We start from the raw sequence: 18,501 nt of genomic DNA on the forward strand, positions 1-18,501 counted from the left end.
TACCTTAATGAACTCCTCAAGGACACGGCAGATTGCCATTCTTATACATTGTAAGCAAGATCCTATTTCATGAGCACAATGCTTCCAAATCTAAATGCAGTATTGAAATGGAATGTTTTTCCACCCCAGTCTGCTGGGTTTTGAAATGTTTCCGAATTCTTAACTGAACACACAATTCATCTCCTAAGCAACCAGGTAAGTTTAGATCACAAACAAGATGTTAAAAGATGTTTCATCTTTACACTACGTGGAAAATGACAAAAACAATAGAAATCCTGCTACTAATATTATTCACAAACACAATGTCAATACAAATTTAAGCCTATGAGACATAATCTTTTTTTTTTCCAAAGCAAACAAGTGCCAATTTTTAGTTTTAAAAGATAAAACATGAAACTCTTAATCTTTCCTCCATAATCACACCCTGTATTTCTAAGGTGGCTGTAGTTTTTATTTCCCACAAGCCAGAGATTCTCGTCAGTGTGCAGGACACAAGATCAGCTAACTGATGTGAGGGCACCCTCTTGGCTTCTATCTCCACACTGCAGAACAGGCCTGCAGGGGGCTATTCCAAGAGCCAATTCCCACCCTTTGCACCCACATTCTGGGCTTCAGGGTAACTCCAAAGCCAAGCTCTGGAATGGAGTTGCAGGAAACCTCACAAAACTCCTAGACGGATGGATCTTGAAGCTTCTTAAGCAAACCACATTTTATACAAGGAATTACAAATTTTATACAAGGAATTACACTTATTCTTTGGGTTAACTAAATGATAAAGAATAATATAATAAACACCCCTATTTGTTCTAGTAAGCGTCAGCTGCTCAGCTGTTCATCAAGTCTGGTCCTTTATTTTATTTATTTATTTATTTATTTATTTATTTATTTATTTATTTATTTAAAGTGTGGTCCTTTAAACACCTTCCTTTGGTAATAAAAGTTTAATGGAATGGTATTATGAGCAAGAATCACCTAGGTCATCATCTGCTCTAACCAAATAGCCTGCAGTTTCTCATATGCAAAATCCAATTATAGTTCTACTCCTAGAATTTATTTTAGTGGTAATGCAAATAAATTTATCTTTGACTTTCCTTCTTTTTTTTAACCCAACTGGTTATGACCAATGCCTCTCCAACAAGAGGGTAAGTCCTTTGACACTAGGGATTGGTTTATTTAAAATTTCAAAAGAAAAGGGCAGTGTTTTTAAATCTTGTGGGTTTTTTCTTACTTATAAAAGTATTAACGTATAATTTTTGAGTCTAAGCACTTCTTTAAATTACAAAGGCATCGTGAATATGTAAATGGTATGTGTTTACATTATGGGCCCTCCAAGTCACTAAGTTACTGATAAAAATATAAGAATATTGAGAACTTATCCACTTGAGTATTTTCATCAAAAATTCAAGAGTGACAAAATCCTTAGAAAATTGTAATTGGGATTTTAAAATATACTGATAATAATAATTGTAGCTAACACTTATCAAGCCCTTACTATATGCTGGGCATTGCTCAAAGCAAATCACAACCAGACAAATTCAGCCACTAATTAAAGTTAGGAAATCGCTGTCAAGTGAGAGAATCCAAACAAACACTTAGTAAGACCTCCTGCGGTCCTAATGTAGGGTCTCTGCTCCCTTTCCTATCACTGAGGGAAAATTCCCCACCAGTCATGTTAATATTTCCACGAGGAGCTGACTGACGAATTCACCTTGTATCTGGGGAGCAGGTGCCTGCCAGGGAGCGCCCTGAAAGAGAGAATGTTACAGCCGTTCAAAGCGATTCTTCATTCTGGCTGCAGAGATGCCTGAGCCTAGCATCAGACCCACTAAATGAGCATGTTCAAACGTGGCACCTGCGCATCTGTATTGTTTTAAAAATTGTGTATCAGACTTTATTTCTTAGAGTAGTTTCTGGGTCACAGAAAAACTGAGCAGAAAGTAGAGATTTCCATATACCCTCTGTCCCACACAGGCATAGCTGCCCCCATTATCCCAGAGGTACATGTTTTACAACCGATGAAACTACACGGGCACATCATAATTACCCCAAATCCACAGTTGATATGAGGGCTCACTTGGGGTGCTGTACATTCTGTGGGTTTGGACAAATAAATGTGTAATGACATTATCCACCATTACAGTACCACACAGAGTAGCTTCACGGCCCTAAAAATCCTGTGCACCTGCCTGCATTTTTAAAGAGCTTAACCAAGAATTCTGATCATGAGGTGAGGCTGATACCAAGGTCAGCAAACAAATCTCCTCACCCAGAGTAAGACTACCGGCCCTCACACTCCAAGGCCCTCAGCTTTCAGTTCTCGGTCTGGCTGGGCACCATCCTCTCAGCCCTTTAAGCCAGGTCCCGCTGGATAATACATAAATTGCTGAAGTTTTCACTTAAACTCCTTTTAAAAATGACTGGTTCATGAAGCCTGGTAACCTAAAATTTATCTGCCAATCTTTAATGACAACTACACTTGAGACTACCTTTGAAAAAGAAATCACCCGGTGGAAAAACACACGACAGCCACTGGACTGCAGATTTTATCACAAACCAGGCTCAATGAAGCTATTCTCACTTCCACTGGCCAGGAGTGTTTTAAAGTATTTTTTTTTTAACAACAGACTGAAGTGGAAGTCAAGTTGTAATGCAGAATAATCTTAATCACTTAAAGTATTTACTTTATTATGATTGTAAAACAAAGGGAAAGAGAATCTGATAAAAAGAGAGAGGTCTTCAGGAGTTTCTTAGCAACAATAATTTCCTTAAATACCTCACCACCTGAATTTCTGATTCTTGAATTCAATGACAAGCAACTTCTGAGCAATCTGAGAAAAAAATACATTTCATTTTGAGATATCTCAATTGTTAAATATTGAGGCAACAGTGTTTCCACTGAGCTTGACATTTTTAATTCCTGGTAGATGAGTAACAAACTAAAGTAAAACAAGAGAAAGTGACAACAACGTCTTTGTTTGATGGGGGGAGGGAGGTGGCCGAGTGACTCTTTAAGACTTTGCCTGACTTAAAAACACACATACCATAAATTAATTAAACTATATAAGGAGAGAAACTGTCAAATAAAAACATAGGGATTGGAAAGCAGGAAAGTTAGGAAGCCTATGGGTGAGTGTGGTCCTGAGGCATGCCTCCCCAAAAGACTACCTTTCCAGCAGTGTGTTCACCTGACCCATAGATGACACAAATCCAGCCCTCTAGCTGGCTCACAAGCTGCCTTAATTTTTTCACTTCCATTGGCTTCACTAGTGAAATTCTACCACGTTATGATTCTTTAGAGAGAACAGGTTTCTTTTAAAATTCAAATCTCTCTTAGAAGGCAGTACAGGTAATCAATCATTCACACATTGAAGTCATTCACTCAAATTGCTGTTCCTCTCATTACTTAGCTGAGAGACCTGCTACATCTGAGGAATTTTGATTTTAGAGGCAGAAAAGTAGGCCGGAAGCATAGAACATTTTCGGTATTATAATACTACAAAAGAGTAACAGAATATCATTGTGGAAGTTGAAACAAGAAAATCTAAAGGGGAAAATCACCAAGGAACAGGAAAATAATAAGAAAAGAGGTTTAAAATTTTTGACCTGAGTTAAGAAAGTGCGGTAGAAATTCTGTCTTTATCCACCTACTCAAGAGATTTGGTACGCAGAACTCAATTCAAAAACGTAATGTATAGACTTTAACAGTTGACCTAAAAATCTAATGATCATTCGTACATTGTTGCTATAGGAAAACATACTTTGCAAATAAATCGTTTGCTGACATATGATGTGTACAGATAACCTGTTCATAAGCTGGAAACTTCCTCTGCAGTGCCTCTCTGCACTACGCGTTCATATCCAAATGGTCAACCCAAAGCCCTCCTCTATTATTTCTGCCCTAAAATGCAAGGTGACATGTGACATCTATTTGAAATTCAGAATGTTTTCCAACAGAAATATTTTCATATGGCAAAGGGTTTCAGGCTGATCATTCCCCTTCCCAACTTGGCCTCCCATCCCAAGCCTATTAGGTCAATAATGTACTCAACTAAAAGTACTAAAGTTATAATAAGGTATCTAACAGAACTTGGAGATAGTTTAACATTTACTGGGAAACCTAAGTAAAATCAACATATGTGAGGGATGAAATTATCTGACTGCAGGAGACCCAGGAATGAACGTGTAAAACTTTAGGGAAGGAGGGGTTGCGTGCATGCGTGTGCGTGTGTATCTCTCCATATATATAGCCCCAACTAGGCTTCTTGGCGGGGGAGGAGTGGGAATAACAAAAAGTGAAAATTTATCAATATCACTTAGAAGAAGCAGACCTGGCCTAAAAGCATCATTATTCTTGACCTTGGCGGATGTACTCACCCTCCCAAGTTACAGCACATTGAAGACACCAGTTACTATGTTGATGTAATAGCCCTTGCTCTCAGTCTCATGTTTGCAAAGACGTCTTATGATTATCACCTGGCATCATTTGATGGCTTTTTTATGATGAAGAAAAGAACTAGTTGACCAATCAATTTGTCCTGGCATTATCTCTCACTATAAATTCATTTCCTGACATTCTAATATGTCTAATATATTCATAGGACTGGTCAACAAGAGCCAGTGTCCTCCTGCCTGACTAACTTGGGCACAGTGCACAACAAGTTCATGTACACGCTAACGTTGAGGACAAGACCCTGCACAGTGAAACTCCCCCATGTCCGATTTGTTGAAGCCCCGCCCCCATCTCCAGCACGCTACTAGTCTCCGTCAGTACAGTGAGCTTGCTCTAAAAACTTCAAATAGTATCATCACCTCCTCCTCCAGCAAGACAGTAAAGAAAAAATAACAATCAAATTTCTTTTGATATATATGGTGAGATAGCCAGATCTCAAAACATTAAAAAGTTCAAAGGAAGTGCATTTTAAAGCTGAGAACTATGGCACCGAGGCAGTGCTTCAGTTATAACACCCCACCCTCCCTCCATCAATTACTGTGAGGCAAATGATGTAATATAAATAAGAAACACTCTACACATTAAAACACTTTACAAAAATGTTAACATTTGATGCATCCCCAAATCACCACATCCAGAACAAATTCTTACTGCTGAGAAATGAAACTGAAATCCAGCTCGGGCCGGATGTCAAGAATGCAGCCCTCGTCTCTCTTTGCTGCATGGGCTCTAGAGGGGTCAGAGGACACTAATTATTTCTCAACAGTATCACCAGCGCTTGGTCCAGAGATGTTTCATGTACAAAACCACACAATTTAGATAATAGATAATGACCCAAACAAAGTGGATAAAAACTGAATTACACCTATTGTTTGCAAAAAAAACAACAAAAAACATTAAGTAGAACAGTATTTCCATCCTTTCATCTCTTACGAATCACCTTCAGTCTGCCAATTAAACACATGTGCAAAATAAAATGGGTTATCTAGACCCCTGCAGGAAATAATGAAGAAAATGAAAACAAATAAAAAGCATCTGCAAGAAAACAGTGAACAATGTCAAAACAGATGCTACTATAGCTACCACAACCAATTAAAATTCTGTAACAAGACATCCAAAAAATGTTATGGCAACTTTGATATGTGCTGTATTGTACTGGCCCACTTCACTTTATCCTAGTGATAAAAACATGCTCTTTGTTCAAGTTTTCCTAAGTAGAACGTGGAGTTCCCATTAAAAATGGTAGATTGAACATACATATTTAGCTCTGCTCCCTAAGGAGGCTATTCTAAAATGATGTAGTGTGTGTGCAAATGCAGATTAATTTTTTTTCCCCCTGACACAAGGGAAAAGAGAAAGAAAATGAAACCAGTGCCAACAAAATTTGGAAAGCAGAATGAAAAAGGACAGGAGATAAGACTCCATGCATTTATAGTTTATGTTTTCTGTGCAAACTCTCCTATGGATGGGAGCCCACCTCTCTCTAATATTTAGCAGAAGTGAAGGGCTTAATTCATTTGAACCCCAACAACATACTGGCTTTTCAAGGCCAAAGGATTCCTAGTTAAATCCAAGCCAAGAAAAGCTGGGGTCAAAAATGGCAACACTGGCCAAGCCCGGGGTGGCTTGCTCCTAACAAAAGTTTCCAGTACATTTTACATGTTATCCTTGACGTACAAGAAAGAAACATTAAAATCTTTTCTTATAACCCCAAATTTCTGCTTGGATTTTACTATTTAACCCCTTTCAAATGTAAAATATAATAGGCTAGGTGTTGCTGACTTTTCCTAAATACATCATTCTTCAAAGTCCGGGAGTTCCTTTCTCAATAAGATTTACTTACCAACTAACTCTACCCCATAGTAATGAGGCACTTTGTCACTTTCATGTTCTTTATCTAAACCAGGGGTGTCCAAACTTTTTTCAACGTTTTTTACCAAGGGCCATATGAGGTAAAATACACAAACAGCCAGGCCACTCACTCAAGGTGAAGCACGTATTGCCTCACTTGGTTTATTTAAGTAAACTAAATATATTTTTGGAATTTGCTGCGGGCCAATAAAAAATGGATCGCGGGCTGCATTCTGGATACCCCGATCTAAACCATAAACGGTACTCACCAATTATATTCATATTCTTGTTTCATATGTAGGATTTATCTTTGAAAGAAAAATTGATAAGCAGCTTAAGAGGAAAAATAAAACCTCATACTCTCTTTTTATCTTCTCAGCAAAGGTAGGAACCAAATCGATATTAGGGGATAAAAATTATTTCCAATCGCACAAGGTGTATTTAAATGAATAATATCTTGAGACCAAATTTGTAAAATACTGTGCAAATATGACTTCCTTAACTTCCTATTTTACTTTAAAATTATATACTGTCACTAAGGGATATCAACTGCTGAGTCATTAAAATAATTCTTAAGCAATGAAAATCCAACTTCTTTTTGTCCAACTTTTCCTATTACTTACTCTGAATAGCAAGACTTGGCATAAATCTATTATAAAGTATAACTCTTTTAAAATCTATGAAAAAGTATATGTCTTTTAAAAGACAGAAGAGTGACTAAAACTGTTAGATAAATAAAGAGGTCAGTATCAAATGTCTAGCCGTATAAACAGACCAATATTTTTAGTATTTTTATTAAAAATTGCTAAATACCATTTCCGTTAAAACGTATTTCAAAAGCCATAAGCAGAAAACTTCTGTGGGTTAGCACATTCTCTGTAAACTATTTGCCTAGAATGAATTTTGACATTTGATTCATACAGGCTTTCTGTGCTATAAATAGCTTAGTAGAGCATTCCTATTCGAGTGTCTTTAAATTGTTGCTGACAGAAATACGGAAAGAGATCAATGAATATAATAAATATTATGATACTCAGATTAAGTTTTCTCTCTATGTAAATAACTAGATGATGCATAAAATCAGACTCAACCTCAAAACAGGTAAAATGGCATATTCCACAAATAAAGCACACAGTTACAAGGTATAGTTGAGTTAACTGGTACTAGTGTGGAGGCATCTTGGGATGCCTCTCCAGAATATGAGTTAAAAATAAAATTTAAGAAATATTCCTAATCATGACTTTTGTAATTGAATTGATGTGTTAACTCTGCTGCAGCAGCACGTAATTAAACAAGTATAAAAGTAACAATCTGAAAGATCATTTATCAGTAGTTCTTTCATCATTTAGCCATCTTGCATGACAAAATTTTTTCTGCGTAATCCAGTGCTTCTAATGGATCATATTTTATTAAATTATGATCCTTTTAAAATCCAAATGTTAGCATATTATATTACAGTTCTATAAATATGAATGATAAATTCTGTCCATGTTTCTACTAGGTCACAAAGTTTGCATCCTGCTGTACAAAGAAGGGCCCCAGCTCCAGCTTCAGTAAAATAAATAACACTCACAGGTAGAGGCAAGATTCTCAAACTCTACCCCCATCAAGTCCCTACAAACATCTCCATAGGAATCTTGGGGGAGGGGAGGAAAATAGATAGGATCAGGGGGGAGAGTATTATTTGGAAACATTTCCTAACAGTTGAGAAATAAAAACTGTCAGCAACATCTTTAATTTGCTCAGGAAAAAAGAGGACGATAATAGGGAAAAGAAACCGAAATAAAATAGTAATGGAAACAAAGGGTTTCTGAGTGGAACAAATTTAACAAAAGCTACCGATAGTTTTTGTTGGAGAGAGAAATAAGATTATCTCTCTTCATTTCATGAACTCTGACAAGAAGTTAAAAACTTATATTTTAGAGAGTGAGAAAAATGTGCCTTACCAGATTTTAAAAGTACAAATTATTCTGAATATGACCTTTCCCTTTCCCACCGTTTCTGATCTTACCCAACCATCCTATAATTTTCATGCCAAAAGAGAAAACATAATTCAAAGATCCAGTACCTATTATACTACCACCCTCAGATTAGAGTAAAAAGTCAGTAAGTGGTAAATTACCAAGGAGGTAGCTTGCCTGGCGGCACATGTGAGAAGGGCCAGGAAGAGATGGATGGTGCCTTCAAAATTATGTCAGGATGGTTATTCATAGTGAGAAGTTCCTTTCAAGTGTCAAGTTGAATGCATTCTAAACACCACTGATGCAAGGCAACAACAGGAGTCCCCTGTTTTGAAACCAAAAGTGGGGAAGACGGAGAAGCGAAAGTATGTAGTCGAATTCTTGACAGCTGAGAAAGAAAAACCATGTATCATTCTTTAGTTTGCTCAAGAGAAGAAAAGACACTAGAGAAAAAGAGGCAGGGAATAGGTATTAATTATATTCTCCTCTCCAAGCCCAGCCTACACCATCTAGCAAGCAATGGGACCAGAGAGCTCTCACTTAAGGGAAAGAACTCTTAGGCTCTAGGAGTCTGCATTTCCCTCTAGGTTGTGCACTGCTATAGGGCCAAGACCAAATCTTACTCACCTTTGCATCGCTTTCATGCCCAGTAATTTCATAGCCTTTTATAGAAATTTAATAAATTATTTTCATTTATTTAAGGCTGTAAAGTGTTTGTACAAGAAGTTAACCTGCTGTTCCCAAGTATTTAAAAAGCAGGGCAGTGGTGGACAGAAGCAGCAATTGTGGGGAGTTGGAGAGGGGAGTGAATCACATACATACATACACCCAAATCTTTCTTTTCTAATTGAAGAGGACAAAGAGAAGAACTGAGAACATACAAGTAAGTAAGCAAATTCGATCATTTAGCTTAGATAAGAAGGATAGAAATTTTATATATGTACAAAACAGTAGAGAGAAAGTAATCAACAATTACTTTCCAGGAGTAGTGGTACAGGCAAAGTTAACGCCCTGTGCTCAAAGAGAAGCAAGTTCTTTTTCTAAAGGAACTAACTGAAGAAAAAATACAAGCACGAGAAAAAAATTAAACAACGATACAAGACTTTCGCAGTTGTTCAACACAATAATACAAAAGATTCTTTCACAGTGCGTGATTGATTGCCAAATTTATGGTTCAAACAAGTTCAGTGTAAGGAAAAGCCTTCTGGAAGCTGCATTTGCATTGCACACTAAAGGATAAGAAGTAATCGTATGGTTGGGGAAATAAAAATGTGGAAATGATCTGATCAGAAACTTGAAGGAAAGACGACAACTCAGAATGTGCCTACCAGGAAGACCCATTTGGCTGACGGGGGAAGACTCAGAATCCAGTAGGAATGGAGATCAAAAGACAGTCTGAGCTCATACCTAACAGTCCTGTATGTCCAGCTAGAGAATGACTTCTCCTGGGACCCTCTCCTGTTCTTCAAGCTGGACCAAAGTATCTGACCACTCACATGGCCTGACAGCCTTTTCCCACTTAGTAAACAAAAATTAAGTTATTGGATAGAATTATCATCTTAAATCCCTTTTTAAACTAAAGGGATGAAAGATGGACAGCTAGGCAGAGACATTCCATCTAGACCTATGTCACTGGCATTTTAAATTGCATGTAACCTATGCCAATAAATTGTTCCCAGTTCCTAAACCATATTTAAATCTAACATGACTTTACGGGAGTTTACAAAGTGCCATAGTTACCAGAACCCCCACACCTATGTAAGTAGTTAAAACGATTTAACTAGTAAACCTGGTAGAAGTCAGTACTAGAGATCTGAAAGAACAACCCTGGGGGATAAAAGCAGACATAAGCAATTAAGTCAGTAAATAAAACAGTCAAAACTAATGATGTAAAATTGGATTTCTGAGGCCAGTATGCTACACTAGAAAGGCAAGAAGACCTTGACGCATTCTACTTTCTGATAAATACTTTTATCATCACAACACTGATAAAGAGAGCCTACATTCTGATGACCTTATTCATAACACTAACAAAAATGGTACTGATATTCCTGTGTGGGCAGAAACAATGCCCTCAGTTCTCAGACAAAATCAACACGTGGGAACGACTTTCAGATGCCAAAGGAAAATGTGAGCAACTCTAACTCAGACTGCACCATCACTCATGCTTCCAAAGTCTTGCAGGAACTGTCACATTTATTTTCAGACTTTATATATATGTTTATCAGCTGTAGTCAAACCAGCTCAATCCTAGAAACAGAGGAAGCAAATACTTCCATTCTTACTTTGCAGTCTGAGGATGGAAGAAAAAAGAAAGAGGAAGCGACTTCCCCAAGACATCCAAAGAGTCAAAAGAAAAGTAAACATGGATGTCCTGACTTTATACCCACGGCTTCTACTAAACCTCACTGGATGTTTCCTTAGAGGAAAGAGCCCCACTGTTTTAATTCGCCAAGTGTGTAAATGACTTCAGCAGCAGAATAAGAGTTCTACAGCTGAGTCTGGAGTGTGCATGCAGAGTCTAGAAGACTCCCTAAAATTTCTTCTAATTAAATTCTGGTACCAAAGGAGCTTGTCACATACATTAAGTATCTCAGTGAGATAAAAATAGACATATGAAAGAACAGAAACTATCAAGTTTCTTCATTAAAAAATCAGCATCCTCAGTTTTTCTTGTTCAAAAAAAATGTGAAATCTGAGTTTAGTGTCAATTGATGATAAATTAGTATAAAATATAAACTGTAATTTTCACTAACTACAGTGAAAAAATACTTCACACAAAGATTTGGAATAAATGCACAAAGACAGACTAGGCCTTGCATCAAAATTTATGCATGGTTTAGCAATAAGCCTATTGTTACGTAAGCCAAAAATAACATTAAAGTCAAGCGATATCTGTTTTCTTTTTTTACTTAGCTACAATCATTCTCTAAAAATGCACTTATCCAATATTTATGCTCTTAAATATTGTGTGTGAGGCATTTTATCCACTTAATATTAACATATAATCTCTTTTTCTCCAAAGAACGTAAACTTCAAAGATAATTAGTTTTTGAAAACAGTGCTGCCTTAGTTCCCTCAGCAGTCTTCTTCATTTAATCCCTGAGGTTTGAGAAAGAAAAGGCTCAGACAGCCTGCAGGAGGAAGGATGTAGAAAAAGCCATTACAAGCAGAGGGTATAGGAAGAAGAGGGATGCAGATGGATATATGGAGATCTACCTATTTTAAGGAAGCAATCTGAGAAGCAGAGATGATGTTAGGACACCGAACAAATATACCCCCAAGAATTATGTTTCTTCATTTAAAACAAAAAAAGTTATTCAGTTAATACAGTAACATTTACATAAAATTATTTAAATGGGGTGCTTTTGTTAACCAAAGGTACTCACAGGTAACACAAACAAGAAACTGCCTAACTTTCCCAATGCTCTCATAACATTGATAAAATCTTATCTATAAAGACCACTGATTTGCATCTTAATTAATGTAGTGAGAATAAAAATGTCCCCCTTAAATTACTGTAGCCACATAGCTATCTACCATTCTCTAAAATCTAAATAGTATTCTTGACCCTGCTAGGTCTTGTATACCAATGACTTTACAACCTATGGTGCATTTCTCCCCAAACTGTTTGCTCTGTGGATCAATTTTAATCTGGCATTTCAGGCTTTCTAGAACCTCATCCTACTCTATAAGGCCCTTATAAATTCCTCAAGACCTCCTGCACAGGCCATGTTTCCCTCTACTGTTGTAGGTGCCCTACGTGAAGACGATTAGACCCTCTTCAGTGGGCATGCTCTAATGGAAAGGTCTAACGGAAAATCAGACACATGTACATACAGAAAGAAAAGATATAAGCAATAACTATAGGCATCTAAAAAGCCGTGATAGATATACTATCTTTAATGACAGTAGACAGATAGAAACAAACCTAATCTCCAAAACCAAATAAAGTAGAAGTATTTATTCCCCACGTTGCATTCGTCTTCCTAATGTGCTTGCAAGTTCATAAATAGCTAGTTTCCCACAACATACTTCCCCCAAATAGTCCTCAGACACCAGTTTCCGGTATAGAAATACAGAACTATAGATAAGCAGCATCAGCATATCATCCAATCTGTCTAATGTCAGTGCGGGAACTGGGAAACAGGAGCACACTCAAACCACGTGAAGACTGTCTTTTGAGCTCTGCTCCTGAAGAGGAAATAACAGCAGATCGGATGAGTATCAGACCCATTCCATGCTACTGATACTAAGCAAGCAATCAGAGAGCTTAAGTGGGACGGACAATTGGTTAAAAGAGAAATTCATCAACCAAGGGAACACAACTTATAACGTTTGTAGTGTTATAAAAACTATTATGACACTGATGGATTATGGCCTATGGTCAGTTATAAAGTCACTGCCTAAAATTCCAGTGAATTGTTGGAACATAAAATCTGCTGTGGGATCACATCACTACTACTCCAAAGCTTTGTAACTGATAGAAAAAAAAAGTTTATTCAACACTTATATGCTACAAGCTTATTTCAAATTTATCTACTGTACTAAAAAAATCATTATCACATGGTTTATTAAGTAATCATTTATTAGCTAAAAAGACAATCTGTCTGTAAATTAATACAGTCATTAAAATAGAGACTCCTATGCTTTCCCAATCAATTTAAGTCTTCGTGAATTAAAGGACTCAACTGCTGCTTTTAACTTTGGATACTTTCTCAGTTGTGTTTCAAGTAACACAATGACTTGATTTCCCCTGAGTAAACAGAATTACAGGAGAGGGACTAGTCATACAGATAAGAAATCACTTTGTTTTGTACCATTCCAGAATGAGATCGAACATACAATAAATGACTGCTCAACAAGATGGGGGAAAGACGGAGCTATGCATCATTAATATTAGCCTTTATTAAGTCAAGTATGTCTGTAAAACACTAAAAGATCAGCCTAAGGGAATAAAAGCACAAAAAGATGTAAGAAAATAAATTCAAGTAAACCAAGAAAAATAACAGACAACCCCAAGTTGGATGGCAGAATACAGCCACATATATCAGTAAGCATATGAAATAAATGGCCTAAATTCACCAGTGAAAAGACAATTCTCAAATAGGATTAAAAAACATGTTCCCTCAAAGACAAAAGGATACAACGTTTAAAAGAAATAGAAGAAGAGACAAAGACTGAAAGTCTCGACAAATCCTAACCAAAATAAAACTAGTAGGGTAATATTAATATCAAATAAAATAAATTCTAAGGTACCAAGTGAGGATAAAAAGGGGGGCAAACCCAAGAATACATAATTCTGCACCTATATGCATCTAATAATCCAGCCTCATATTTTATAAAACATAAACTTACAAAAATACAATGAGAAGTTCTCAAATCAACCACCATAATTTTTAACTAATAAACAGTTAAACAATAGATAGAGGTATAGACAATATGTCCCACATAATTAATAAGTCTGATCAAGAGGACAAATCTAAAAACCTGTGCCAACAATTAAAGGATAACATGCTTTCCCAATCTCAAAAGAACTCTATTGACTGTGTATTACCCTGTTTCCCTGCAAATAAGACCTAGCCAGACAATCAGCTCTAAAGCGTCTTTTGCAGCAAAAATTAATATAAGACCTGGTATTATATTATTATATTATATTATAGTATAATATATTATAGTATATTATATTATATTGTACCGGGTCTTATATTAAAGTAAGACAGGGTCTTACACTAATTTTTGCTCCAAAAGACTCATTAGAGCTGATTGTCTGGCTAGGTCTTATTTTGGGGGAAACACGGTAGACTGCAAAGTAAGTCTTAACAAATACAATAGACTCTCTTATTTAAACCGCATTCTGATCACAATGTAATAAAACAGGAAATCTGGACATAACAAAAATGTCAGCTTCCCACAAGACATGCACACACTCTGGAAATTTAAAAATACATTTATAAAAACTTCAGCGGTCACAAATGACCCATAATGGGATGAGAAAATATTAAGAACTAAATAGCAATGAAAGCACTGTATTTAAAAACTGGTACTATCACCAAGAGTCACTTGAAGGTTAATTAGAGCCATGGAAATATGTATACCGGGGGTGCCAAAAAAATGTATACAAGTGGACACTTTGGTCAACATTGCTCAAGCAGTAGTTCGCCATAATCAGAAGTGCCTGGATGCTGATCGTAACTACTTTGAGCACCTCTTGTAATTGCAGAAGTCAAACACACTTGTATTCATCTTTTGTTATCGGTACATTGAGTATTACAATTTTAATACAGTTTTCCTTTCTTAAAATGTGTATACTTTTTTTTTTGGCACCCTCTGTATATTGAATATTCAACTCAAGAAATTGGAAAAATAATAGAGAAATCCCAAAGAAAAAACAAAGAGCAAAAGGGAACAATATATTGCAAAATGGAATATAAACAAAACCAAGTTGTTTCTCAGAAAAAAAAAATATTAAAATGGTAACTACAGCAAGAATGATCAAGAAGAAAATGTAAAAAAAAAAAAAACACTAGAAATGAAAAAGAAATCAAAATCAAATATACAAGATGAGAATAATACGAAAACCTTCATGCCAATAAGATTTGCTAAATTAGTTTAAACGGACAGTTTCCACTAAAAATATGAATTACTAAAACTGACTCAAGAAAAAGCATAAACAGACTATAAGGAAATTGAACCAATTATTCAAAAAAAAAAAAATCCCCTCCAACCTTTCTTTTCCCACAAAAAGGCCACTAGTTCAAGAGAATTTTAAAGGCACTGTCCTAACAGGTTTCCAAAGAATTCTGATAACATTCACTACCAATTCACGTCTTCACCACCTTTTCATAAAACTTTCCTAGTTTTGTTCTTAGAAACTAGGAAAAGAACATCCTTAATCTGAGAAAAAATATCTATTTTGAAAAATCCTAGAGCAATCCTATATAAAACTTATAAAAAGATGCTCAACCTCATGATTTGCAAATTGTAGTATTGTTTCCATGTTTTCAATTATACACCACCATCTTCCTCTGAAAGGATCACACTTGCCCACCCATTGTTATCAGCCTTAACCATGTGACTTGCTTGGCCAATGAGATATAAATGAAAGTGATATATACCATTTCCAAGCAGATGAATTAAGAGCCATAGTGAGGTTTTGCCTGTTCTCTTTTTCCTCTACTGTGAGAACAGCATGTCCCAGGTAGCAGACACACCTTGAGATTTGGTCCAAAATTCAAGAAGATATAGAAGCAGAGCCACAGCTAACCCACTAAGGTCATGAAACACATACAAGGAATAAACCATCGTTATTATAAGTCCAGGAGATTTGGAGGCTGTTACTGCAACATAACAGTGAAAGTTGACAGTCGTCAAATAAACACAAATTGAAATATTGAGACAGTATTTCACATCCAAATGATTGGTCAAAATCAATGTCTGGTAACAAGAAGTGCTGATGGCAATGTGGAAAAATCAAACAGTGGTTGCTGGATGGAATTTAAAATGGCACAACCACTTTGGAGATCCCTTTGGCATACTGAAGAAATAAAACTGCATCCTATCTACCCCATCAAGAAACTCTTGAACAAGAAACAAGGAAACTTGTGCAATAATGTTCACTGAAGCACTGATTCTTATAAACTACAAAGAAAATGTGCCTCAGAGGAGAAATGGATAAACTGGTTTAGTCACTCAAAAGAGTACTATACAGCAGTTAAAATGAATAAAGTAGATTCACACATCATAAAAAGACACAAGGAGAGCAAGAGAGGAGAGATGGGAATGAGATTTTAGCAACGTCTTTTTGATTCCTTAAAAAAAAAAATAGCTGAAACACATGGCAAAATGGTAACATCTGATTAAAATTTTTAAGGTGAATATGAAACTGTCTCTTCCATTATTTCTATACTGTTGTACTTTTAAATTTATCACAACTTAAAAAAAAGAGAACAAAAATAGATTTAAATCATAAGGCATATTTTTCAGTCTTGATGACATCAAGAATGTCAGAGATGATAAGGGCCTTCTAGATTATCTACATAATCCTCTATATTCTATAGATAAAGTCAGTTTCGGGGCCACAGTTTGGACCAGAGGGGTGAAGTAAATAAATGACAAGGTTCCGTAACAAGTTATCATCAAGTTGGTTCTCAAAATTTAGACTTCCTCACTTCTAGGATGGGTAGGAAAAAACAAGGGACATGCGCTCAAACACAATGTAACTGAATCAAGTTCAGAACACCATTCTGTTGTTTTCCTACTGTCCCCTTCCCCTTACTGCTGAGACACAGTATCGTTCTCTCTCTTTGAGAGCTTTAATGATTTTTCACCCTCTTTTGTTACCTTTTTTCCTGAAACAACTGGAAATATGAGAACAATTATTGTGAAATGAATTAAAAAACAAAAGTTCTACATAACTAATACAAATACAAAGAGAAAGGCAAGGACCATGCATCATTCATCTCAGTAACTCATTGGTCAGGTTCATGCCCTCCAGAGCCAAACTACCAGGGCTGGAACACAGGCTCAACCACCAGCTAGCTATGAAACTTGGAGCATGTAACTTAGCCTCTCTAAGCCTACATTCCCTATTGTAATATTGGGACGATCCATAATAGTACCTATTTCATATAGATTCTTATAACTATTACATGAGAGAATCCATTCAAAGCTCTTCACACAGTTCTACAGTAAACGTCAGCAAATAGTATATGTCATGTAAATAAAGTGATGTGAGCTATGAAAAACAACAAACTTTTGATTACTATAAAGCTCTAAGGTGCTAGATGCCTTTAAAAAATTACATTGGTAATCAATCAGCAACAGTGCTCATGAATTATATGTTTTGCAAATCCTGAGTGTTTTTTAATTAAAAATAAATAAATGAGCTAGATTTTATGTCATGATTTGTCTCAGGATAAAAACACTTGGGGTAAACTACTGAAATTTTATGACCCTGAAATGTAAACATAGGGCTATCATTTCTCCTCAAGCGAAATATCTTATAGCCAGAGATAATATTTAAACTATTTAATGCCCATTCAGAACAGACACCAGACAATCCACATAACAGTGCAGATTGGCAGAACACCAGCCGTGCTTATTCTTCAGGGACAGGAACTAGTTTTTGGAATGGAAATAATGACCCTCTTCTACAGTTTCTGGTTTCTTATGTTTGTTTGTTTGTTGTTTGTTTTTAATGCAAAATTGTGACAAACTAATTTGTAGGAACAGAAAAATATATTGTGGCCTACCACAAATGAAGGCAGACTACACTTCTGCTTTCATTTCATAATTTAGATAGCTCTCTAATCAGCTCAATGACTCACCTCCAGGTCACAGCTGTACTCGGTGCCATCTAGGAGGGTCACTTTACACTGGACAGTTTTGGTCTTCTTGATGGCTTTTTGAGAGGCATTCTCTGCTTTTAGCTCATTGGTCTGTACTTCCTTTGTCTCTCTTTTGGCTGCTTCTTCTGATTTGTCTTCTTGTGTTTCCTTTACCTTCTCCTCCTCTCTCTCCTTCCTTACTTCTTCAGCAGGCTGTTGATGAAAAAATTAAGTTCATATGAAAGTTGACCGATGTGCAGAAGACAACAAAATAAAAGGAAAATCCTTAGTAAGAATGGTGATGGTTATAAACACTATTAGCCTAAGATTTTAAAAGACTTCACATTTTTTCTAGAAAGTATTTCCACATATATTCCTTCCCTCAATCCACTGCCAATTTTCTCATTTTGCCAATCTGGTCATTTCAGCATTAAACGAGTAAAAAAAATTACATCCCAGCAACTGCAATTTAAATACCATTTCAAATAATAAAATTGCCCATTATCTCATTCCATGGCAAAACATAGGCTTCATTAGGCAACCAAAATGCACACACTTACAAATCTATTTCTTCCTACTTGCTGAACACTTAAATAAATCAAATCAAACAGGTATAAAAGTACATACTGTTTAAAAAGAGAGGTGACAGTATTTGAGAGTATCTGTTTAACCTTAAAAGGAACAGATATATTAAAAATAAAAACTATATATAAAAAAGGAACAGATATACATTTTTTTATGGTGTGCATTTATAGTGGATTTTTTTTTTTTTTTTGCTTTATTATTTTGGAAATTTTTAAAAGAGTAAGGCGGCTGCGGTAAACCATACCAATACCCATATCCCAGATATAGTAAGCCAAAGTAGTATCTAAGTACAAGAAACCTGGAAATGATTCAAAACAAACAAATC

General features: G+C 36.0%; 1 protein-coding gene across 27 annotated transcripts in view; it reads right to left on the reverse strand.

Moving 5' to 3' along the window:
- EPB41L2 (erythrocyte membrane protein band 4.1 like 2) overlaps positions 1-18,501 on the reverse strand; it is a 210,774-nt gene that overhangs the window by 90,482 nt on the left and 101,791 nt on the right. For all 27 annotated transcript variants that reach the window (XM_074333571.1, XM_019729415.2, XM_074333585.1 and 24 more), the window contains one exon: positions 17,592-17,804. In XM_074333571.1, the coding sequence (XP_074189672.1) occupies positions 17,592-17,804 (213 nt within the window). The remainder of the gene's footprint in view (positions 1-17,591; positions 17,805-18,501) is intronic.

Source organism: Rhinolophus sinicus, linkage group LG05 (genome assembly GCF_036562045.2).
Source record: "Rhinolophus sinicus isolate RSC01 linkage group LG05, ASM3656204v1, whole genome shotgun sequence".
Classification (NCBI taxonomy): Eukaryota; Metazoa; Chordata; class Mammalia; order Chiroptera; family Rhinolophidae; genus Rhinolophus; species Rhinolophus sinicus.